The sequence below is a fragment of the Natrix helvetica genome, assembly GCF_964273705.1.
Source record: "Natrix helvetica genome assembly, chromosome: 1".
Classification (NCBI taxonomy): domain Eukaryota; kingdom Metazoa; phylum Chordata; class Lepidosauria; order Squamata; family Natricidae; genus Natrix; species Natrix helvetica.
In genome coordinates, this window is record NC_138548.1 from 372,562,521 (window position 1) to 372,587,948 (window position 25,428).

General features: G+C 43.5%; 2 protein-coding genes across 2 annotated transcripts in view; both read left to right on the top strand.

Moving 5' to 3' along the window:
* The window catches only part of LOC309382718 (uncharacterized protein), a gene marked incomplete at its 5' end in the record, with an annotated part of 42,530 nt that overhangs the window by 2,643 nt on the left and 14,459 nt on the right, over positions 1-25,428 (top strand). The window contains 2 exons of the mRNA XM_081934496.1: positions 795-903; positions 1,109-1,229. Of these exons, the coding sequence (XP_081790622.1) occupies positions 795-903; positions 1,109-1,229 (230 nt within the window). The remainder of the gene's footprint in view (positions 1-794; positions 904-1,108; positions 1,230-25,428) is intronic.
* Positions 575-25,178, top strand: LOC309384598 (uncharacterized protein). Its single transcript, XM_081938299.1, has 8 exons — positions 575-903; positions 1,547-1,629; positions 4,083-4,209; positions 5,360-6,438; positions 15,881-16,001; positions 17,144-17,226; positions 18,442-18,568; positions 22,399-25,178. The coding sequence occupies exons 2-8, from the start codon at positions 1,555-1,557 to the stop codon at positions 24,519-24,521; spliced, it is 3,735 nt and encodes a 1,244-aa protein (XP_081794425.1). The 5' UTR covers positions 575-903; positions 1,547-1,554; the 3' UTR covers positions 24,522-25,178.

Below are 25,428 nucleotides of genomic sequence, written 5' to 3' on the forward strand. Positions count from 1 at the left end.
CATAAATATGAGTCAGTGGTCAAGTGGCTGAATTCGTCTCACATGACCATGGGGATTCTGCAACACTCTTTAGTGTGAGTGATGGACATAAGTCACTTTTTCCAGGGCCGTTGCAGCTTCGAAGGGCCACTAAACGAATGGTCGTTAAGTCGAGGACTACTTGTAAGGCAGCCATTATTTGTTACGGCACAATCATGAACGTTGGTCATTGTAGGAGATGCGTTGTCAGTTGAGGACTGCCCTGTTAGGATCAGTGAATAAGGCAGCCTCCGTTTCCTGCCTACTCCAGTTTTCTTCCAAAAGGGCGATTCCCCCTAACTTCAATGCTCCCCATCCCCTTTCCTCCTCCATCCCTGGGCTTCGTTCCCTCCCTCTCTCCCTTGTTTCTCTGATTGCCTGGGGCAAAGGAGCGATGGACTCGCTGCCCAGCTGACCATTCCACCCGGGACCTGGTGGGGTGGCGGGTAGCCGGCTTTCCCCGCCCTTTAGAGAATGGGAGGAGCTGGACGGAGAGGGGAGGAGCTATAAGGGCTTCCAGCTTAGGCTCTGGAAACTTTTGGCTGGGGGGGGGGGGTTCCGGGGAGCGGGATCCACGTGCGTGGCCTGGAAGGGAGCTTAGCCGGCGGGGCTGGGAGGAAAGCGGATCTTTTCCTGCGCGCATCTCTTGGAACGAGGAACAGAGCCGCGATTCCCTGAGGGCGCCAGGTAAGAAGCTCCCATCCTCCCTCCCTCCCTCCCCTTTTCGCACGTGGCAATCGTGGAGGGAGATACTTGGCTGGGGTCGCTCCGGGGAGGGGGATCCACGTGGGTGGCCGGCGGCGATCGCGGGTCTTTTCCGGCGAGCATCTCTTGGGAAGCGGAGTCCGGGCGAGGAAGAGCCGCCTTTTTCCTATCGAGCGCCAGGTAAGAAGCCCCCTCCTTCCTTCCTTCCTTCCTTCCTTTCTTCTTCCTTCTCACCTGGGAAATTGCTTGCACAGGTGACCCTTAAATGAAGCTTCTGGGGCGCTGCTAGGATCCCACTTGCTCCTTGGGGAGATGATTATTATTATTATTTTCCTGGCCCTTCCTGATCGTTTCCCGTCACTTTCTTTGCTCTGCTCTGTTTCAGATCCAAGAGGCTTGGAGTTCAGTGGCTGGGAAACCGGCGGGCAGAAAAGGGGGCGATCCCTCCCAGGAGCTGCTGTTTCGGGGAGTTGCTCTGGACGAGCCTCCTCCGGAGAGAGCATCGGGTAAAAAGGCTCCTTCTGATGCCCTTGAATCTCTTTGCCCTCGTTTCTTTCATCCCGGAGTTCGTTTCCATTGTTCAATTCATGGCCCAGAGAGCTGCCTCTGAATCCAACCCCTGATCCTTCCACACCTTTCTGTTTTCCCCTCACCCAGGGTGAGCTTCTAAGTATAGTTGCTGTGGCTGCAAAGGACTCACATAAAGGGGTTCCCTAGTTAGCCTAGAAATAGGCTAAAATCAGCCTTCTGCACGGTATGCTCAAGAAGATATTTAGGATGTTTGCTAACAAATTATTCCTTTGCTGGTTTTTTCCACTCCTAGACACTTTCATGGCCTCATCTTCGTCTCCCGGAACCTCAGGTCTTTGTAATGGTGGATTAACAGCGGTTGAACTTCCAATGAAGGTAGGAGGATTCTCTCCTCCCCTCCCCAGATGTTCCAATCTCCTAATAACAGAATAACACAATTGGAAGGGGTCTTGGAGATCTTCTTCTCCAACCCTGTGTTTCAAGCAGGAGACCCTATACCATTTCAGACAAGTGGGTGTCCAGTCTCTCCTTGAAAGCCTCCTGCCCACAACCTCTGAAGGCAAACTGTTCCGTTAGTTAATTGTTTTCCCTGTCAGGAAGTTTCTCCTTAATTCCAGGTTGCCTTTCTTCATGATTAATAATACAATAGCAGAGTTGGAAGGGACCTTGGAGGTCCAACCCCCTGCCTTGGCAGGAAACCCTGCCCCACTTCAGACAAATGGTTATCCAACATTCTCTTCCAGTGTTGGGGCTTTCACAACTTCTGGAGTCAAGATGTTCCACTGATTAATTGTTCTAACTGTCAGGAAGTTTCTCCTCAGTTCTAAGTTGCTTCTCTCTTTGATTAGTTTCCACCCATTGCTTCTTGTTCTACCCTCAGGTGCCTTGGAGAATAGTTTGACTCCCTCTTCTTTGTGGCAACCCCTGAGATATTGGAACACTGCTATCATGTCTCCCCTAGTCCTTCTTTCTCTTAAGCTAAACATACCCAGTTCCTGCAACCGTTCTTCATATGTTTTAGTCTGCAGTCTCCTAATCCTCTTTGTTGCTCTTCTCTGAATTCTTTCTAGAGTCTCCACATCTTTTTTACATCGTGGCGACCAGAACTGAATGCAGTATTCCAAGTGTGGCCTTATCAAGGCATTGTAAAGTGGTACCAGCACTTCACATGATCTTGATTCTATCCCTCTGTTGATGCAGCCTAGAACTGTGTTGGCTTTTTTGGCAGCTGCTGCACACAGCTGGCTCATATTTAAATGGTTGTCCACTAGGATTCCAAGATCCCTCTCATATTTACTACTATTGATCAAGGTACCACCTATACTGTACCTGTACATTTTGTTTTTCTTGCCTAAATGTAGAACCTTACTATTTTCACCATTGAATTTCATTTTATTAGATAGTGCCCAATGTTGAAGTTTGTCAAGATCCATCTGTATCTTAAGCCTATCTTCTGGAGCGTTGGCTATTCCTGCCAGCTTGATGTCATCTGCAAATTTGATGAGTTCCCCATTTATCCCCTCATCCAAATCATTGATAAAGATGTTGAAGAGTACTGGGCCTAAACAGAACCCTTGGGGTACGCCACTGCATACTTCCCTCCATGTAGATGCGGTTCCATTGAGGAGTACATGTTGAGTGCGGTTGGTCAGCCAGTTACGAATCCATCTGGTGGTGATGCTGTCTAACCCACATTCTTCTACTTTATCTAGTAGTAGGTTATGGTCTATTTTACCAAATGCCTTACTGAAGTCCAAGTAAATTATATCAACAGCATTCCTCTAGTCCACTAATTTTGTCACTTTGTTGAAGAATGCAATAAGATTAGTCTGGCATGATCTGTTTTTGACAAACCCATGTTGGCTTTTGGCTATTACTTTGTTTACTTCTAGGTGTTTGCTAATTTGTTGCTTGATTATCTTTTCCAGAATCTTCCCTGGTATTGAGGTCAGGCTGATAGGTCTATAGTTTCCTGGATCTATTTTTTTTCCTTTTTTGAAGATGGGAACCACACCAGCTCTTTTCCAGTCCTCTGGCAGTTCCCTGGTGCTCCGGGATCTCAGAAAGATATAGTTCAGTGGTTCTGAGATCTTCTCTGCCAGTTCCTTCAAAACCCTGGGGTGTAATCCATCCGGTCCTGGTGATTTGAACTCGTCTAGGGTAGACAGGTGCTCACTCACCATTTTCTTCCCTATTTCAACTTGTGTTCCTAATCTGATCTTTGTGGTGCTGTGTTTGATTGGACTGTTTTTTCCCTTTGTGTAAAGACAGATGCAAAAAATGAGTTAAATAGTTCTGCTTTTCCCCTGTTGCTTGTCATCTTCTTGCCACTTTCTCCCAGCAATGGACCAATTGTTTCCTTGACTTTTTTCTTGTTTTTAACATGTTGGAAGAAGCTTTTTTGTTATTTTTTACTTTTATTGGAAGCCTTTCTTCATTGTGAGCCTTAGCTTTTCTCACTACATCTTTACAGGCTCGGGCTATTTGCTGATATTCTGGTTTAGTTATGTCCTCCTCTTTCCAGTTTTTATACTTATCCTTTTTGTCTTTCAATTTGTCAGAGAGTTCTTTATGCAGCGATGCTGGTTTCTTTTGGGAGCTGTTATTTTTCTTCTTCATTGGTATTGTGCTAGACTGGGCTTTTGTAATCTTATTTTTCAAAATTTCTCAAGCTTCTTGAGTTGTTTTCCCCTTGAGGATTCCTGCCCAATTTGGAAACTGCAGTTTGTTCATTAAGATGAAGATTCACATGTAATTAATTCATGGAAGTGTTCATTATTAGAAATGTTCATGGAATATGTTGTATTTTTGTCCTCTCCCTGTGTCAGGATTTGGTATCATTTGAGGATGTAGCTGTGTTTTTCTCCATGGAGGAGTGGTCCCTGCTGGATTCTAAGCAAAAAGCCCTGTACCAAGAGGTCATGCTGGAAATCAAGAGGAACATGGCCTCCTTAGGTAAGGGATTCTCTTAAGATATCTACATTTAGTATGAAATGTCAAATCTTACATCAACTTAATGTGGGATTCGTTGTGTCATTTGGAAATAAGCAATCAGCAGCCAAAACCTCCAAGAGAAAACACTGGTAATTGTATTCCTCACTTTGCTAAGAGGGTGGACCACACACACACAGGTACAATGGACACACCGTAAATCATCAATACTTCTGCCTTATATTCTCTAGTACTATTACAAATTTATCTTACACTTCTTCTTCATTGTCTTTGTAATAATGATGTCACAATCTATCCGAAATATCTAAAGTGAATACTGTCAGCGTCCTAAATACCATGCATGAAATCAATCAGAGACCAAGGCAGAATCATCCTTAAAGTTCCAATTTAATCATACAGGCATGTTAGCACTTCTGTGGAATTCCAACTCTGATCTTCTTCCTGGAATTCCACCCAGTTGAAAGTTCATGATCTTATCACCACACCCATAATTCCATCACATGTTCCAATCATCATCTTCCACGCTTCTGGTCAGGTGTCGAGGTGTCAAAAGATGACCTTGAGCTTCTAGAAAGAATGACAACAAAACATTCCACAATTCTACTCCTTTCTATTCCCCCCTCCCAACTACTACACTAATGAAACAGCATAGGAAAATAATAGAAAGTGTGGCAGGCCAAAGATCCTAAAAGAAACATAACTACAGGCCTGACAAATACATTATCTCTATCCCTGATTACATCTCCCATGACTCTAATTCTATCTCCCCCTGCCCATATTTACAATTTCCTTTTGTGGTCCTAGTTCCTGTGGGTTGTCTCTAGAGTAAATATCATATCGGTAAATTCTGGTTAAGGCCGGTTTATAGCATAGCAGAGGCCTCTGATCTTAGCTCCTACCTACAATCCTCAAGCTTCAGCCTAGTTCATGAGATTAGAAACATATGCAATGTATTTTGTTCACAGGCCAACATGTCTTCTTACAGTTCTTTAATGCAATACAGCTCTGTTTCCCACATTAATAACAAGCAAGGCATCCTGTTTTGAACAAACGGGAGTTTGGAAAAATATTAATACTGTTCAAATACCGCAGTGGTGCTTGATGCCTTTTGCCCCAAAGTTTGTATTAACTTTTCTTTTTCTGTTGCAAGCAGGTGACAGATTGGAGATGGAGGATTCTGGCCAAGAGGCAGCAGCACCTTTGCCAAAAGAGAAAAGGGAAGTTGCAGAAAAGTTGTACGGAAAGCCAGGTTGTGAGGAAAACCTGTTAGTGGTTGAGCTGGAGAATTGCACTAGTTTCCCATGTGCAGATACCAATGTCTTATTGGATGCAGATGATTTCCAAGAAAAAGAAGTGTGTTCAAGGTGTGGGAAAACACTTCCAGATGAATCTGGATTATGTGACTGTTGTGAAAGCCCTGCTGGAGAGAAACAAGATGAAGGCAGGCAATACTCCAGAAGGACCCTTCCTCCTCCTTTACATGAAAGAATACAAGAAGGAGGGGAAATGTACAAATGTACGGAGTGTGCAGAAAGCTTCAGTACAAGCTGCTCTCTTGCACTGCATAAAAAGACTCACAAAGCAGAGGATCCACACAAATGTCTGGATTGTGGAAGGACATTCAGGCAGAAAAGTCATCTGAGTTCACATGAGAGGGTCCATAAGGGGAAGACACCTTATAAATGCCTGCACTGTGGAAAGAATTTCAGTCGAAAAGGTCATCTTAAGTCACACGAGATGATCCACACGGGAGAAAAACCATTTCAATGCACGGAGTGTGGAAAGAGCTTCAATCGCTCTTCACACCTTACTGCCCATAAGAGAATCCACACGGGGGAGAAGCCCTTTCAATGCCTGCAGTGTGGAAAGTGTTTTGCCCGTTCTGATAAGTTGCATGCCCACGAACGGACCCACACAGGGGAGAAACCATACAAATGCCTGGAGTGTAGAAAGAGCTTCGGTTATTCCAGCAGCTTAAGTTCCCATAGGAGAATCCATAGTGGAGAGAAACCGTATGAATGTGCCGAGTGTGGGAAGCGCTTCAAAAATAAACAGAATCTTACTGTCCATAAAAGGACCCACACAGGTGAAGAGCCTTTAGGGTGCACCGAATGTGGCAAATGCTTCACTGATTTGGGGGCGCTCTCTCGTCACAAAAGGCTCCACACTGGGGAGAAACCACATGAATGCCACACTTGTGGAAAGAGCTTCAGTAGTAAACATAGCTATATCGTACATAGCAGGACTCACACTGGGGAGAAGCCCTTTCAATGCCTGCAGTGTGGAAAGTGTTTTTCCCGTTCTGATAGGTTGCATGACCACAAAAACACCCACACAGGGGAGAAACGATACAAATGCCTGGAGTGTGGAAAGAACTTCCGTGATTCCAGCCGCTTAACTTCCCATAGGAGAATCCACACGGGAGAGAAACCATATCAATGCACTGAGTGTGGGAAGCGCTTCAATAATCTACGAAGTCTTACTGTCCATAAAAGGACCCACACGGGTGAAAAGCCTTATAATTGCACCGAATGTGGCAAATGCTTCACTAATTTGGGTTCTCTCTCTCGCCACAAAAGCGTCCACACTGGGGAGAAACCACATGAATGCCACACTTGTGGAAAGAGCTTCAATACAAGATATTGCTATATTGTACATAGCAGGACCCACACTGGGGAAAAACCATATCAGTGCCAGGAGTGTGGAAAATGCTTCAGTGTTTCTAAAGAACTGACGATCCATAAAAGGATTCACACAGGGGAAAAACCCTATAAGTGCACGGAGTGTGGCATGAGTTTCAGAAGACGTGATTGCCTTGGTATCCACAAGAGAATCCACACGGGGGAGAAACCGTATACATGTTATGAGTGTGGAAAAAGCTTTAATCAAAGTCATTCACTTCATAGCCACAGAAGACGTCACTCAGGGGAGAAACCCTATAAATGCCTGGAGTGTGGAAAATGTTATAGAGAGTGTGGCAGTCTTACCGCCCACTTGAGGATCCACACAGGAGAGAAGCCGTTCAAATGCATCGACTGTGGAAAGAGTTTCAGAGATGGCAGGAATCTTAGGGTTCATAAAAGAATCCACACGGGAGAAGCCGTATGAGTGTGTGGAGTGTGGAAAGAAATTCAGAACCTGGAGTGACTTTAGTCGCAATAAGAAGACGCACAGCAGAAAAAGCCAATACTAATTGGTTCGTGTTGATTCTCAAAATTAGCTTCATGCCCACAGAAGTGTCCCAGGAGAATCTGTAGAAATGCATGGAATATGGCAGCAATGGCGAACCTTTTTTGGCTCGTGTGCCATAAGTAGGAGGAGGAGCGCAGGGGTGTCGTGTGCAGGCGTGCCACACCCATAATGCAATGTGCAACCCCCCTAGTATGCATGCGCACACTACAGGCGCGATACCTCCTATTTTACATGCTTTTTTCGCCCTCCCCAGGCTCCAGAGGCTTTATAGGAGCCTGGGGAGAGCGAAAAGAGCCTCCCCCGGCCCCCTCAGACGCCCTCCCGAGGTGTCAGGGAAGCCTCCGCATGGTCCCTGAAGTCTTCGGAGCGCTCAAAACAACCCTCCAAGCATACCGGAAATCACTTCCTGTTTGCTCGGAGGGTCGTTTTGAGCACTCCGAAGGCTTCAGGGAAGCTCATGAAGCCTCCGGAGGGCCTTCGGGGGGACAGGGGAGGCTCTTTTCACCTTCCCCAGGCTCCTATAAAGCCTCTGGAGCCTGGGGAGGGCGAGAAATGGCTTTAAAAAAGGGTGTATTCAGCTGCGTGCGCTGGCCAGATGGCTCCGCGTACCACCTGTGGCACGTGTGCCATAGGTTCGCCATCACTGGAATATGGGAAGAGCTTCGAAAGCAGCAGAAAAGTCTTGTTCCATTAAAAAGAAGAGTTGCCTTTTATAACTAGGAATTAACTTTTGGATATTAGATCTTTGTGCTAGACTAGAGTAAATAAGATAACAAAGAATAAGGATAGAATAGAAATAGCATAGAATATAGAAATAGGAAGGGAAGGGAATTGTCTCATTGGCCAAATGTGACTCGACATACAAGGCACGTGTCTGGTGGATATGCTCTTAGCGTATTTAACATATAACATTGATCAACTTTTGTCAATGTGAATAGCAAAGGTCGGTAGGGATTTGGAAACTAACACATCCAGATGTCTATGGAGATTGTCAGTCATCCAGGATACGGTTGTCCCAAAGGCCTTTTTATCAAAAGGCAACTGGTCTTTTTTTTTTTTTCCTTGAAGAAATTTCCCTTCTCATCCAAGAATTTTCTTCCATTCTGAACTGAAGAAGCTTCTTGAATGAGAAGCGAAATGTCTTCAAGGAAAAAGAAAATCTAGTTGACGCTTGAAAAAAAGCACCTTTGGGATCAGACATTCGTACAACATTAGGGTGCAGAAAGGTGGCTTAGACATCATATAGGGAAGATGATGAAATATTTCAAGAGGAAACATTGCAACCCAAGTGATGAGGTGCAGAGCTGGTGTTGACGCCCACCCATATTAAAGAGTCTGGATTTTGATCACATGACACAGGGATGCTGCAACGGTTGTTTGAAAAAATTTATAAATCTTTTTTTTTTCAGTGCTGTTATAACGTTCGAAAGCTCACTGAACAAATGATTGTAAGTTGAAAACTAATTGTAAAGCAGCAATGGATTATTTTGTAAGGTCCCAAAATGTACTTGAGTCACCAAAATGCCAAAGAGTGAGACCCAAGAAGAGGCTTGGAAAAAATAACAGCTTTTATTTGCACAAAGGAGAGCTGGGTAGACCATTCCATTACATCCAGACAAAGAGCATGCAGTGAAAGGCTGCCCTTTGGGGAAAGTATGGCGTCCTTTTATACTTCAGGGACATAAGCTTAGTACCCAATTCTGGCCTCCTGTCCCATGCCTTCCTTGTAGCCTGCACTGGCCATGCAGCAAGGAAGCGAGGGGCTTGGTATTATCCCAATGTAAACTTGCCAAGCCACGATATATGCTGCTTCTTTTTTTTTTTTAACAAAATTTTTATTGGTTTTAGGAAAAATAATCAGGAAAAGGGATGGTGGATAAAGTTACAAATTTTGACAGTCACATTATGCAGGAAATGGCCCTCCCCCCCATTCTCATAACTTTCATTTATTAATACATTAAATTGTTATACTTAATAGTATTTTGTCAGCATATAACCTTTTATCTTCAAATAATTTCAATCATTTTATATCAAACAGATTTTCTAGTTCATTTTTGTGATCTGAGTTTTCTCGATGTAGCCTCTTTTCCCCCGTCCAGCAGGGCTCCGGCACCTCCCATGTCCTGTATGTCCCATGTAATGTCATCAGATTTATCTAGGAGGACTTTGTTTTTTTTCCATGAAGGCCTCAGCCTCCATAGTGTATTGATTCTAACTCTTGTGTCCTTCCAGAATATTAGCATACCTTCTGGCATAAGCCATCTGAACCACACCCCTTTCTGGTATAATTTCTTCGCTAGAAGCGAATAATTTTGTCTTTTATCTCTAACTTTCTTTGGGATTTGTTTCAGAATGGGTATTTCTCTATCCTTGTATTTTAATGCTTGCCCCCTTTGTGCACTCAGAATCTCATCTCTTATAGTCTTTCTGAGAAATTTAATGTGGACCTCCCTTGGAACGTTATGTGTTCTGGCATATGCCGAGTTTACTCTATAGACCAGGTCAATATCCCACCCCAACTGTTGTCTGTCTTTTTTGATGTATTCAGCCAGTAAATTTGTCATAATATCCCTCAGGTCTTCATCATCAGCTTGAATTACATTTTGAAATCTAAGGAAAAAAGACATCCTTTCAAATTCCATTTTTATCTGATGGTTCTCAAGTTCTTGATTTCCTCTCTGAACCCCCTTCACCTCCCCCCTCATCTCAGCCGTCCCCTCCTCCAAAAGTTCCAGTCTCTGTGAATTTTGGATCATTCAGTTTTGGTTCTCTCTGAGCTGTTAGTTCATTTCTTTCAATTGATTTTTCAAGTCCTCCTGCCCCTTTAAGAGTTGTTGAAACATCTGTTGAAAGTCCACCTCCAAGGGCTTAGGCTGGAACAAAGATGTTAGTGTCTGTTGTCCACTGGGGCTGGACGTTAAAGATGCTGGGGCAGAGCCAGCAAAACCCGGTTTCCCTGGTGGTGGTCTTTTGGGTGGCATTGTAGTAAGAAGAGCTCAGAAGTGACTGTGTCAATACAGAGAAGAAACAGTTGTAGAGGTGGATAGCCGAGAGAGATCGCGAGGCAGGCAGTCCAGACAAATGAAGACCTTTTCTAAATTCTAAGTCCAGGCAATAAAATCCATTGTTCCAAGTCCAGGATAAAGTATAACAAGAGATATCTCTGAGTGTCATGGAGACAAAGACAAAATGCCAGCAGTTTCTGTGGGTGGAGTCAAATTTCAAAGTACATGAAGACAACGGAAGTGTGCCATCTTGCCTTGCCAGCTCCGGGATCAGAAGGCAACAAACCAAAAGTTTTCAAAAAAAAAAAAAAAAAACCCAAAAACAGATCATCACCTCATTTTCACAATTGCAGTAAAATAAATCTGCTGTTTGCTATGAGCGTGACTTCATTCCAGAGCTCCCCCCCTCCTCCTCTGGGGGCAGAGAGCAGTTTAGAGCGGCTTATCCAAAGGGGGGGGGGAATCCCCCTCCCTCCAGTCACACTTCCCAGGAACAAGTTGAAAGTTTTTTCTAAAGAGCTGACAGTCTTTGTTTTTCCTTCAGTCATAAAAGGGAATGGGGGGAATCTCCATCTCACCGCATTGTAGCTGCGTCCTTCAAATCGTCAGTCTCGCCCAGATGCCTCAACGCGAAGACGCAGAGAAGCGCCTCCCCTTTTGCCTCCCGGTGCCTAGGGTGATGCAGGGAGCCCCCCTTGCCGCTGCCGACACAGGGGGTCCCCCGCTAAGCCGCCCCCTCGGCAGGAGCCCCTACGAGGCTTCCTGTGCCCCCCCGATCAAGGGGGAGCCCACCAAGAGCGCGCGGGGCGAGCAAAGCATGCCCGTCGCGATCCGCAGCCGGAACCGGAAAAAAATAGATATATGCCTCTTCTTGAGATATCCACCAGGCACCAAGTTGTACAAAAAAACAAGATAACAGAAGTTAGATCACTGGTAAAAAGCAAATAGCAAAGGCAATTCCAATCCTTAGCAAAGCAATTTTTACAGAAGCAAAACAGCAAGTTAAACTAATTCCACTGATTCTGCTATTATCATGTTCCACTAATTTTATCTATTCTATTATTTACGTCCCTTCAATTTATTATTAAGGCAAAATCATGAATGTTAAGAATGTGTTGATTAACTGGCAGTTTTGGGGACAACAGTATAAATACTTCAAGTTGCTAAAGAGAATCCCAAACGTACAATGGGAGAAGGCAAAAGGGCCAAATAGGAGAGACTCGGTGAAGAAGTACACTGCAAATAGGAAGTATCACGGAAAGCTGAAGGTACATTTAGAAAAGTGTTGAGGTTTCTCTGTGCACACATTAGAATAGATTAATAAATAAATAGCTTGGCTGAGCTATGTTACATATACGTTACATGTACCAGTATGCAGGAAGGCTAACATGTTAGTGTAAAACCAGGATTACTGTAAAGGGAGATGAGAAAATTCCTTCTGAATTGTAAACTGTGTGGCAAATGCTGTGTAAAGCCCTCCAGTGGACATTGGTGGGGTACAAAGGCTTTGAGGGAGATTTCCTTGTGTTACTTTTTCTGCACAATAAACTTTTTGCTTACATTCTCCCTACTCATTGTGTTCAATTGGAGGCGTGGGAACATCTGGTAAGGCGGTTGGAGCAGGAAAGGTAAGGGAAACCAAAAGTGCCTTTTGAGTCCAGAAGGATCTCCTTCCTTCTTTCAACCAGATGGCAAGAGCAATTCTCGGGGGGGGGAATGGGGAATACGCCAGGAACTTTCTCTCTGCAGACTTCAAGCATGCTCTCATAGGCAAGGAGCTGCATAACTAGGAGGCAAATATCTTGTACAGGTAGTCCTCGACTTACGACCACGAGTAAGCCCCCAACTTTCATTGCTAAGCGAATCCCTGCAGTTGTTGAATTAGTAACACGGTTGTTGAGTGAATGGAGACTACAACAGTCATCAATGTGATTGTTAGCTAGTGTCTGAATTTTGATCACATTCTCAACAGTCGGAAGTGTGAAAAAAGTATCGTAAGTTATCTTTTTTCAGTGCCGTTGAAACTTCAAACAGTTAATGGGACTCTCTTATATAACATTAAGGGGGTCTTTTGACTCTTTATTGACTATTCAAGAGGCAGCAGTGAGAACTGGACATGGAACCACTGATTGGTTCAAAATTGGGAAAGGAATCCTGCAAGGCTGTATACTGTCACCCTGCCGATTTAACTTATATTCACATGAGAAAAGCTGGGCACAGTGCCATTCACTTACCTAGGGATATCGCCAAGCCACGTGAGCGCCTGTTCGTCGCCGCCCAGCTCCCGCGGCTTGGCACCTTCGAAATGCCAGTGAATGGTGTTCTGCATGGCTGAAGAGGGGCGTTACGCGAGCTGCTGTTCCGCTCTCGCTCGCGCTCCTCCCAGCCTCACGATGCCCTGGCCCAGCTTTCCCCGCAGACCCCGGGCATGTCCGCTGCTGCCGTTGCCGCATGGCTTTTTCTGCAGCTTCCAAACTCTGTTTTCTGGCAGTGGCCGCTCTGGGCATACACTCTATGGTTGTGGGCCAGCTGCTGGCAGAGCGAAGGCAAAGGCTATGGTTTTTCCAAAAGTTGACCGTAAGAAAGACTGAGCGCCAAAGAATGGAGGCCTTTGAACTCTGGTGCTGGAGAAGACTCCTGCGAGTCCCTTGGACTGCCAGGTGATCAAACCGCTCAGTCCTAGAGGAGATCAACCCTGACTGCTCTTTAGAAGGCCAAAGCGTGGTTGCTTCATGGCTGCTGCAACAGCACAACACAGCCATTCGCCCATGAGGCTGTGCCCGGCTCTTTGGGAGCCCACTTGCAAGAGAGCAGCCAACCCCTCTCGTCAGCTGGGCACAGAGCCGCTCACCAACCTAGCGGCATCCCAAAGGCGCCAAGCAACACGATCACCTTTGCCTTCCCCCGATTCCTGTGGCTTGGCACCTTCGGGATACCCTTAGGTTGGTGAGCGGCGCTCTGCCTGGCCGGAGGTGGGGGGTTGTCCAGGGGACTTATTTGCAGGGGGAGGTCTTATATATTCCCATCAGAAAAATGTGGCATGGCCTTATTATCAGGACATGTCGTAATTTCGGGCAAACACGGTAGTAACATGGTTGTTAAGTGAATCTGGTTTCCCCATTGACTGCTTGTCGGAAGGTTTCAAACGGTGATCACAGGACTCAGGGATGCTCCAACCATCAAAAATACAGGCCAGTTGCAAGTGTCCAAATTTTGCTCACATGACACAGAGATGCTTCAAAGGTCGGGTGAAAAAATCCATAAATAATTTTTTTCAGTGCTGTTCAGTGGTGGGTTCCTCCCGGATCGCACCGGATCGCGCGCGCTCCCTTTCAGCGCTCCACCTGGCTTGCGCGCTCCCTTTCAGCGCTCCACCTGGCTTGCACGCTCCCTTTCAGCGCTCCACCTGGCCTCGCGCTCCCTTCCGGCGCTGAAACCGGAAGTACAGTTTTGCCCGGCCCTGGCGAAGCAACGACGCCTGCCTGAGCTCCACCAGCTCGGCTGGGAACGGAGATGTTTCCTCAGCGGAGCGGAGCGCCTGAAACGTCTTGAAGTGCTGTTGTAACTTCAAACGGTCATTGAAGAAATGATTGTAAGTTGAGGACTAATTGTAAAGCAGCAACTGATTATTTGTTATTAAGGCAGAATCATAAATGTTAAGAATGTGTTGTTTCTGTCTAACTGACAATTGCCAATTCATTGAAACCCACCTTGGAAAACCCAAGGAAGGAATTTCTTAAGGTCAAAATCGGTCAGGGCCTACACTAGGGGTCTCCAAAGCTGTCAATTTGAAGACTTGTGGACTTCAACTCCCAGAATTCCTCTGGCATACGTGTTACCATGCCTGCTGGGCAATTCTGGGAGTTGAAGTCTAAATGTCTTAAAGTTGCCAGGTTTGGAGACCCTTGGCCTAGAGATGGAATTATGGTCTGTGGTTGTTTCTATTGCCTTCCTACTGTAAAGTCTTTCGGTGTCCAGCACAATGGAAATGGAGAATAATTATGGTCCATATTTCCTTGCTCTTCAAAAATAGGATTACAAGCATTATGAGATTCAAATCGTAAAAAGTCCAAGGTTCCCCACAGCTGTCTAAATAGAAGGATCCATGGAGATTCAATTAGGAGGTAAACTTAGAATAAAGATATAAATGCCTCAGTTTGCTAATCCAGAGGCCCAAATGTACTAAGGGACAAGGCAAAAGGCACAAATAGGAGAGATTTGAACACCTCAAGAAAGAAGTGTGCTGGAAATAAGAAGTATCATGGGAAGCTACAACCACAAGTGAGCCTCAAGCTCCTGTTGTTAAGTGAGATGTTTTGAGAAAGTGCATTTTGTGACTTTTCCTGCCTCCGTTGTTAAGCGAATCCCTGCAGTTGTTGAATTAGTAACACGGTTGTTAAGTGAATCTGGTTTTTCCCATTGATTTTGCTTGGTCGCAAGAGGTGATCACGTGACCCCTGGACCCTACAACGGTCATACATGCGATTCAGTTCCCAAGTCCCTGAATTTTGATCACGTGACCATGGGGATGCTGCAACGGTCGTTAAGTGTGAAAAAGGGTCATAAGTTACTTTTTTCCAGTGCTGTTGAAACTTCAAACGGTCACTATATGAATTGTTGTAAGGCGAGGACTACCTGGACTGTACTAGCATTTTGTAGCTTCAAAGGGCCGCTAAAGGATTGGTCATTAAGTGGAGGACTACTTGTAAGGCAGCCTTTATTTGTTGTTATGGCACAATCATGAACGTTGGTCATTGTAGGAGATGTGTTGTCAGTTGAGGACTCTCCTGTTAGGATCAGTGAATAAGGCAGCCTCCGTTCCTGCCTACTCCAGTTTTCTTCCAAAAGGGCGATTCCCCCTAACTTCAATGCTCCCCATCCCCTTCCCTCCTCCATCCCTGGGCTTCGTCCCCTCCCTCTCTCCCATGTTTCTCTGATGTCCTGGGGCAAAGGAGCAATGGGCTCGCTGCCCAGCTGACCATCTCACCCGGGACCCTGGAGGGGTGGGGGACAACCATGGGGACCCCCGAGTGGGCGGCGCTCCCCGCCCTTTGGGAGAATGGGAGGAGCTGGACGGAGAGGGGAGGAGCTATAAGCGCTTCCAGCTTAGGCTCTGAAAACGTTTGGCTGGGGCGGGTTCCGGGGAGCGAGATCCTCGTGAGTGGCCGGGAAGGAAGGGAGCTTAGCTCACAGGGCTGCGAGGAAAACGGATCTTTTCCTGCGCGCGTTTCTTGGAACGAGGAACAGAGCCGCGATTCCCTGAGGACCCCAGGTAAGAAGCCCCCTCCCTCCCTCCTTTCTTCTTTCTTTCCTTCTTTCTTCCCTCCTGGGGAACTGCTTGGACAAGTGACCCTTAAATGAAGCTTCTGGGGCGCTGCTAAGATCCCACTTTCTCCTTGGGGAGATTATTATTATTATGATTTTCCTGGCCCTTCCTGTTCGTTTCCCGTCACTTTCTTTGCTCTGCTCTGCTTCAGATCCGGGAGGCTTGGAGTTCAGTGGCTGGGAAACCGGCGGGCAGAAAAGCGGGCGATCCCTCCCAGGAGCTGCTGTTTCGGGGAGTTGCTCTGGACGAGCCTCCTCCGGAGAGAGCATCGGGTAAAAAGGCTCCTTCTGATGCCCTTTAAACTCTTTGCCCTCCTTTCTTTCATCCCTGAATTCGTTTTCGTTGATCACTGCCTCCTTAGTCTTGTGTGTATTTTAAAAAGTATCACCCTTTTGCTGTGGGACATTGTTTCTCAACGTTGGCAACTTTGTGATATGTGGATTTCAACTTCCAGAATTCCCCATGTGTGTTGAAGACCACATATCGTACATCTCCCAAGGCTGAGAAACGTTGTTGTAGGCCAGGGGTGGGGAATTAGGGCCCTTTTATGACTGTTGGGTTTCAATCCCTCAGCCAGCTGTGTCAGGTGTTCTGGGAGTTGAAGCCCAACAGCCATAAAAGAGCCTTTCTTTTTCACTTTTACAGTGGGCTGTTCCAAGAAGCAAGTCCCAACTTTGAAAGTGTTTATCGTCTTCCCTGGTTATCTGATAAGGGAAGGTAAATAACAGAGTTAGAAGGGACCTTGGAGGTCTTCTAATCCAACCCCCTGCTTGAGGAGGAATTGTTTATACCATTTCAGACAGTTAGCTGTCCAGTCTCATTTTAAAAGCCTCCAGTGGTGGAGCACATGACCCCAGGGTGATGTGACCGTCATTAATAGGAACTTGTTACAAAGTGTTTGATCAGGTGACCAAGGGGATGTTACAATGGTCATGTGGAAAGCTGTCAGGAGTTATGTTTTCCAGTGCTGTTGTAACTTTGAATGGACACTAAGTGAATGACTTTAATTTGAGGACTACTTGTATATGTGAGAGAGAATTGGACTGAGTCTCTTTGTTGGTGCCAGTCCAGACTTTTTATTCCTGATTAACAACTCAGCACAACTCCTTGGATATGGGAGGTAATCTGCTTTAGGCATTCAGAGTTCCCCTCTGTGGTTCTTTAATGGATAAATTCATGGCCCAGAGAGCTGCCTCTGAATCCAATCCTTGGTCCTTCCACACCTTTCCCTTTTCCCCTCACCCAGGGTGAGCTCCTATGTATTGTTGCTGTGGCTGCAAGGGACTCACATAAAGGGGTTCCCTGGTTAGCCTGGAAATGGGATAAAATCAGCCTTCTGCACTGTATGCTCAAGAATATCCTTAGGGTGTTTGATAGCAAATTATTCCTTTGCTGTTTTTTCCCCCACTCTTAGACATTCCCATGGCCTCGTCTTCATCTCCCGGAACCTCTCTTCTTTGTAGCAGAGGATTAACAGCAGTTGAACTTCCAATGAAGGTAGGAGGATTCTCCCCTCCCCTCCCCAGCTGTGCCAATCTCCCAATAACAGAATAGCACAATTGGAAGGGATCTTGGAGACCTTCTAGTCCATCCCTTTGTTTCAAGCAGGAGACCCTATACCTTTTCAGACATGTGGGGGTCCGGTCTCTCCTTACAAACCTCCTGCCAACAACTTCTGAAGAGAAACTGTTCCATTAGTTAATTGTTCTCACTGTCAGGAAGTTTCTCCTTAATTCCAGGTTGCCTTTCTCCTTGATTAGTTTCCATCTATTCTTTCTTGTCCTGCCTTCTGGTGCATTGTGGCTGCCCCTAAAATATTGAAACACAGTTGTCATGTCTCCCCTAGTCCTTATTTTCTCTAGATTAGCCATATCCAGTTCCTGCAATCGTTTTTCATATGCTATAGTCCTCAGGACTTGAATTATCTTAGTTGTTCTTCTCTGCACTTTTTCCAAAATCTTTTTTTATTGTGGTGACCAAAACTGAATGCAGAATTCCTGGTGTGGCCTTACTAAGGTTTTATAAAACGATACTAATACTAAGCCCAAGGTGAAAAGTAAAGTCCAAGATTTACTTTTGCATAGAAATTAAATGTTGAATCCCACTTTCCTTCATTCGGCATGATTCATCCTCTCACCACTGTGGGTAAAATCAATCCAGTGTTGGATTTGGCCAACACATCCAAGCTCAAGAAAGGAATATGGGATTGCTGCTCCTGCAGAATTGGCCAAACCAATGAAACATTAACTAAATGAATCTCTAGCCAGAGACACTTTATTTTGAGAAAAGTTCTCCAGAGAAGATGTTCTGTCAAGAAATTGCACAGCAGCTGTCCAGATGAAGTTGAAGATACTGACACAGTTTTGTAGTATTTTATATAAATATAAATATATTTAACCTACAAATTTACACCAATCTTTGTAATAATCTGGAGAAGGAAGAACATAAGATAGTCAGGAACATCGTGAGGTAAATCTAAAACATCCTACAGAACACACAGAAAGAAAAAAAGGAGGGGAAAAGGGAAACGCCCCCTTTATACTTACAGAAACCAAGAACATATACAACTCATACAACAACAAGAACAACAACCAGCAACTTATAGCTTACATTGCATCATGCATGAGTCAGCACTCTCTAACTAATCAATCAGTGTTCATTGTTAGGAATGTTCATGGAATACATGGTATTTTTTCCTTCTCCCTGTGTCAGGAATTGGTATCATTTGAGGATGTAGCTGTGTTTTTCTCCGTGGAGGAGTGGGCCCTGCTGGATTCTAAGCAAAAAGCCCTGTACCAAGAGGTCATGCTGGAAATCAAGAGGAACATGGCCTCCTTAGGTAAGGGATTCTCTTAAGATATCTACATTTAGTAGCCAAAGGTCAAATCTTACATCAACTTAATGTGGGATTCGTTGTCTCGTTTGGAAATAAGCAATCAGCAGCCAAAACCTCCAAGAGAAAACACTGGTAATTGTATTCTTCACTTTGAAAGAGGGTGGACCACACAAACACAGGTACAATGGACACACCGTAAATCGTCAATACTTTTGTGTTATATCCTCTAGTACTGTTACATATTTACCACCCACCTCTTCTTCACTGGCTTTGTAATAATGGTGTCACAACCTATCCAAAGTGTCTAAAGTGAATATATTATCTCCACCCATGATTACATCTCCCACGACTCTAATTCTATCTCCCCCTTCCCTTATTTACACATTTCCTTTTGTGGTCCTAGTTCCTATCATATCTGTAGATTCTGGTTATGGCTGGTTTCTAGCAGAGCAGAGGCCACAGATCCTAGCTCCTGCATACAATTCTCAAGCTTCAACCTAGCTCATGAGATGAGAAACATATGCAATGTATTTTGTTCACAGGCCAACATGCCTTTTTTCAATTCTGTAAAAACAGTTCAACTCTGTTCCCCACATTAATAACAAGCAAAGCATCCTGTTTTGAACAAATGGGAGTTTGGAGCAAGTTTGATATACAGCAATGGTGTTTTATTATTAAAGAGTTTTAATAGATTTTACAAATATTTCCCCTTCCCCTTCCCTCCCTCCACCCCACCCTCCCCCCCTCCACCCCACCCTCCCCCCAACCTCCCAGAGCAAAATACAGGGTATAAACATTTAACAATCATACGCTAACATAAGCTAACTTTAACATCTTGCCTCCTCTTGTGCTTTAACTCCCCTTTTATTAAGTTACCTTTAGGTAAATTGAACATTCCTTGCTCCTTCACTCATAAGCTAATTCAAATTTCTTAGTCCGATATTTGTTTTGAATATAGTCAATCCATCTTCTCCATTCCAACTTGTATTTCTCGTCTGAATGGTCCTTCAGATATGCTGAGATTTTGGCCATCTCTGCTAAATTTACTACTTTTAACATCCATTCTTGAATATTATGCAGTTCTTCCTTCTTCCAGTACTGTGCCACCAGCAATCTTGCTACCGTTGTCAAATTCAGAATCAAGTTAGTCTCTATAACTGTACAGTCTGTAATTATACCTAACAAAAACAACTGGGGAGTGAACTTTATCCTCTTTTTAAGAATATTTTGAATAATCCACCATATTTTTATCCAAAATGCTTTAACTTTTTTACAAGTCCACCATATATGATAATATGTAGCGCCAGCACAATCACATCTCCAGCATTTAGATTGTAAATTGGATACATACAAGCTAACTTTTTAGGATCTAAATGCCATCTATAAAACAGCTTATAGAAATTCTCTCTCAAGTTTTGAGCTTGCGTAAATTTTACATTTCTTACCCAAATCTTTTCCCATGTTTCCATCATTATTGGTTCCTCAAAGTTTTGTGCCCATTTTATCATACAGTCTTTAACTAACTCTGTTTCAGAATCTGTTTCTATCAGTATATTAAACAACCATTTTATATGCATTTGACTCTGGTCCCTAATTTGTTTTACCAAATTATCCTCATTTTGCAAAATACCAATTTTCTGATCTTTTTTCCATCTAGCCTGTAACTGTCCATACTGAAACCAGGTTTGAATTACCCCTTCCTCTCTTAGTACATTCAAAGGCTTTAACTGTGGTACACCTCTTTCTGTATTAAGAAGCTCTCTATATGTGATTACATCCTGTTTTTGTTCTATACTTATATTCTCTATTGCATGTCTGGGTACTACCCACTTAGGTATCTTATCATTTAAACTTATATTGATATTTTTTCCAGACATGCAATAGAGCATTCCTTAAAATATGGCTTTTAAAAATCTTGTCTACCTTCTTATATATTAAATAAGCATGCTAACCATATACTAAATCATATCCCTCAATATTCAATATTCCATCCTCTGTTAAGTTAATCCAATCACTAATTGTTGATAAAACTACTGCTTCATAGTATAATTTTAAGTTGGGCATTTTCAAACCTCCTCTTTCACGTATGTCTTGCATTATTTTAATTTTTATTCTCGGTTTCTTCTCTGCCCAAACAAAGTTATTAATACCTTTCTGCCATTCTTCCAAATTTGCATCTTTTTTGAATATTGGTATCATTTGAAAAAGAAATAGAAATTTAGGCAAAATGTTCATTTTTTCTGCTGTTATCCTTCCCAACAAGGACAATTGTAGTTTTTTCCATTTATTCATCTCTGTCTGTATTTTATGCCATAATGGTTCATAATTATACTTATATAATTTCCCATTTAAGGTTGTAATATGAACTCCTAAATATTTAACCTTTTTTACTATCTCACATCCTGTTACTCTTTCTAATTCTTCTTTTTGATTTATAGTCATATTTTTAACTATCATCTTTGTTTTTCCTAGATTTATTTTAAACCCAGATACTTGATCATATTGATTAATTATATTCATTAAACCTATAGCTGATTTCCCCGGTTGGGTTAAAGTTACAACCAAGTCGTCCACGAATGCTCGTACTCTGTATTCATAATGCCTGATCTTAATCCCTGTAGGTCATCTGACCCACGTATTCTATTCAACAATGACTCCCAGGTTAAGATAAACAATAACGGAGACAGGGGACACCCCTGTCTTCTTCCTTTTTCAATATCTGTTGAAGGATTCTGTTGAACTACCATTAACTATAATTTGTGCTGTCTGTTTCTGGTATATTGCCTTGATAGATTGTGTGAAGTACTCTCCAAACTGCATCCTTTGTATTATTTTCATTAAAAATTGCCAATTCACTCGATCAAATGCTTTCTCCACATCCAAGAATATAAGCACTGCGGGGACTTGGTTATTCTTCCCCAAATATTCCAATATATCAACAATTTGTCTTACATTACTTTTCATTTGTCTCCCATGTATAAAACCGGACTGATCATTGTGAATCATTTGTAGTATAACTGACATCAGCCTATTTGCGACTATTTTAGCAAAAATTTTGTAATCTGTATTAAGTAATGATATGGGCCTATAGTTTTTTGGCTGAGTGTGATCCTGATTTTCTTTCGGAATCAGGGAAATAAAGGCTGTTCTCCAAGATGGTGGTACTATTCCTTCCAATTGAATTTTATTAAATAATTCCTTAAGAGGTTCTACTATTTCTAATTGTAAATTTTTATAATAAACCGCTGTCAATCCATCTGTACCAGGGCCTTCCCAATTTTTCACTGCTTAATTACCAAGAGAATTTCCTCTGTGGTTATCAGTTGATTCAGTCTTTCCCTTTGCTCATCTGTCACTATAGGGATTTTCTCTTTCTCCAAATATCTATCTATATCTAAACCTTGTATTTTATCACCAGCATAGTTTCGTATAGAATTCTAAAAAAGCCTTTTTAATCGTATCCTGTTGATAGACTTCTTTACCTTTGTATTCTATTTTCTCTATAGTAAGAGACTTTTGTTTTTTCCTTAACATGTATGCTAACCATCTGCCTGGTTTGTTTGCATTGCAAAAAGTATTATGTTTAGCATATAGCAGATTAGTGGCTACATGATCTGACATCAACATGTTGAATTGCCCTCGCAGTAAAGTAATTGCTTCTTTTGTCTTCTTATCATCTGGATTAAATATAAGGTCCTGCTCTTTCTTTTTTATCTCCTCTTCTAATTCCCTTCGTTTTTCCCCCTGTCTGCATCTATATAGTTATACAGCAATGGTGTTGACCCCTTTTGCACCTAAGTTTTTATTAACATTTATTTTTCTATTGCAAGCAGGTGACGGATGGGAGATGGAGGATTCTGGCCAAGAGGCAGCAGCACTGTTGCCGAAAGACAAAAAGGATGGTGCAGAAAAGATGGATGGAAAGCAAAGTTGTGAGGAAAACCTGTTAACAGTTGAGCTGGAGAATTGGTCTAGTTTTCCATGTGCAGATACCAATGTCTTATTGGACCCAGATGATTGCCAAGAAAAACAAGTGTGTTTAAGGTGTGGGAAAACACTTCGAGATGAATCGGGATTTTGTGACTGTTGTGAAATCCCTGCTGGAAAGAAACAAGACAAAAACAGGCAACACTCCGAAAGGACCCTTCCTCCTCCTTTACATGAAAGAATACAAGGAGGAGGAAAAATGTACAAATGTACGGAGTGTGCAGAAAGCTTCAGTACAAGCCGCTCTCTTGCACTGCATAAAAAGACTCACAAAGCAGAGGATCCACACAAATGTCTGGATTGTGGAAGGACCTTCAGGCAGAAAAATCATCTCATTTCACATAAGAGGGTCCACGAAGAGAGGAAGCAGCATCAATGCATCACCTGCAGAAAGACCTTCAGAAACAGAACCTCCCTTACTTCCCATCAAACCATCCATAGGGAGGTGAGGTTGTATCAACTCAGGGAGGGGAGAACAAGGTTTACTCAGAGCAATGAACTAAATTCCCCCCCAAAAAGCCCCACTGGGAATAATTCATGTAAGTGCCTGGAATGTGGGAAGAGCTTCCGCTCTGCAAGTGACCTCGCTTGCCACAACAGGATCCATACAGGGGAAAATACATATCATTGCACTGTGTGCGGAAAGAGTTTTGCCCAAAAAGGCAATTTCAATTTACATAAGAGAATCCACGCCGGAGGGAAACCGTATAACTGCACAGAGTGTGGAAAATGCTTCAAAGCCCCCGGTGCCCTTACTTGCCATAAGAGGATTCACACGGGGGAGAAACCCGATGAATTCTTGGAGTGTGGAAAAAGCTTCAATACACGTGATACACTAACTAAACGTAATAGGATGCACATAGGGGAGAAACCTTATAAATGCCTGCACTGTGGAAAGTGCTTCAGTCAAAAAGGTCATCTTAAGTCCCATGAGAAGATCCACACGGGGGAAAAGCCATTTCAATGCACGGAATGTGGAAAGAGCTTCCGTTTCTCATCAAAATTTAATGCCCATCACAGAATCCACACAGGGGAGAAGCCCTTTCAATGCCTGCAGTGTGGAAAGTGTTTTGCCCGTTCTGATAGCTTGCATGCCCACAAACAGACCCACACAGGGGAGAGTCAATACAAATGCCTGGAGTGTGGAAAGAGCTTCGGTTATTCCAGCAACTTAACTTCCCATAGGAGAACCCACAGTGGAGAGAAACCATATCAATGCACCGAGTGTGGGAAGTGCTTCACTACTCAACAGAATCTTACTGTCCATAAAAGGATCCACACAGGTGAAAAGCCTTATAAGTGCACCAAATGTAGCAAATGCTTCACTGATTTGGGTTCTCTCTCTCGCCACAGAAGAGTCCACACTGGGGAGAAACCACATGAATGCCACACTTGTGGAAAGAGCTTTAATAGAAAATATAGCTATATTGTACATAGCAGAACCCACACTGGGGAGAAACCATATCAGTGTCAGGAATGTGGAAAACGCTTCCATGATTCTCAAGGATTGATGATCCATAAAAGGATTCACACTGGGGAGAAACCCTATAAGTGCACGGAGTGTGGCATGAGTTTCAGAAAAAGTAGTTGTCTTGGTATCCACAAGAGGATCCACACGGGAGAGAAACCGTATACCTGTTATGAGTGCGGAAAATGCTTTAAGCAAAGTCAAGCACTCATGAGCCATAGAAGGGGTCACTCAGGGGAGAAACCCTATAAATGCCTGGAGTGTGGAAAATGTTATAATCAGAGTGGCAATCTTACCTCCCACATGAGGATCCACACAGGGGAGCAGCCATTTAAATGCATTGACTGTGGAAAGAGTTTTAGAGATGGCAGGAATCTTAGGCTCCATAAAAGAATCCACACAGGAGAGAAGCCGTTCAAATGCATCGACTGTGGAAAGAGTTTCAGAGATGGCAGGAATCTTAGGGTCCATAAAAGAATCCACACGGGAGAAGCCGTATGAGTGTGTGGAGTGTGGAAAGAAATCCAGATCCTGGAGTGACTTTAGTCGCCATAAGAAGATGCACAGCAGAAAAAGTCGACACTAATTGGTTTGTGTTGATTCTCAAAATTAGCTTCATGCCCACAGAAGTGTCCCAGGAGAATCTGTAGAAATGCATGGAGTATGGGAAGAGCCTCGAAAGCAGCAGAAAAGTCTTGTTCCATTAAAAAGAAGAGTTGCCTTGTATAACTAGGAATTAACTTTTGGATATTAGATCTTTGTGCTAGTCTAGAGTAAATAAGATTCGAAAGAATAAGAATAGAATAGAAATAGCATAGAATATAGAAATAGAAATAGGAATTCTCTCATTGGCCAAATGTGACTCGGCATACAAGGCATGTGTCTGGTGGATATGCTCTTAGCGTACATAACATATAACATTGATCAACTTTTGTCAATGCGAATAGCAAACGTCGGTAGGGATTTGGAAACTAACACATCCAGATGTCTATGGAGATTGTCAGTCATCCAGGATACGGTTGTCCCAAAGGCCTTTTTATCAAAAGGCAACTGGTCTTTTTTTTTTTCCTTTTATTGTCAAATTTTTTTATTGATTTTAAAAGTTTTACAAGGGAAAAGGGGTTAAGAGGTTATGGAACATTTTGACAGCTACATCGTGCGGGGGGGGGGGGGGGGAGAGAAGCCCCCCTGGGTCTTGCAACTTTTACAAAAAGGAGAAATAAAAAACTATAAACTTTTGCATAGATATTAGCAGTTTTAAGTTTACACAAAATCAATGTTTCAATCATTTTACTTTTGTCACTTCCTTGAAAATATATGTAACAACATTTAGAATAGTGTTTCAATTCACTTTTGTGATCTGAGTCTTCTTGTTGTCGCATCCTCCCCCCCCCCCGGTCCACTGGCA

Coding starts and splice junctions, on each gene's coding strand:
- LOC309384598 (XM_081938299.1), top strand. CDS start 1,555: ATGGCCTCATCTTCGTCTCCCGGAACCTCAGGTCTTTGTAATGGTGGA. Junction 4,210..5,359: donor GAGGAACATGGCCTCCTTAG/GTAAGGGATTCT, acceptor TGTTGCAAGCAG/GTGACAGATTGGAGATGGAG. Junction 17,227..18,441: donor CAGTTGAACTTCCAATGAAG/GTAGGAGGATTC, acceptor TCCCTGTGTCAG/GAATTGGTATCATTTGAGGA.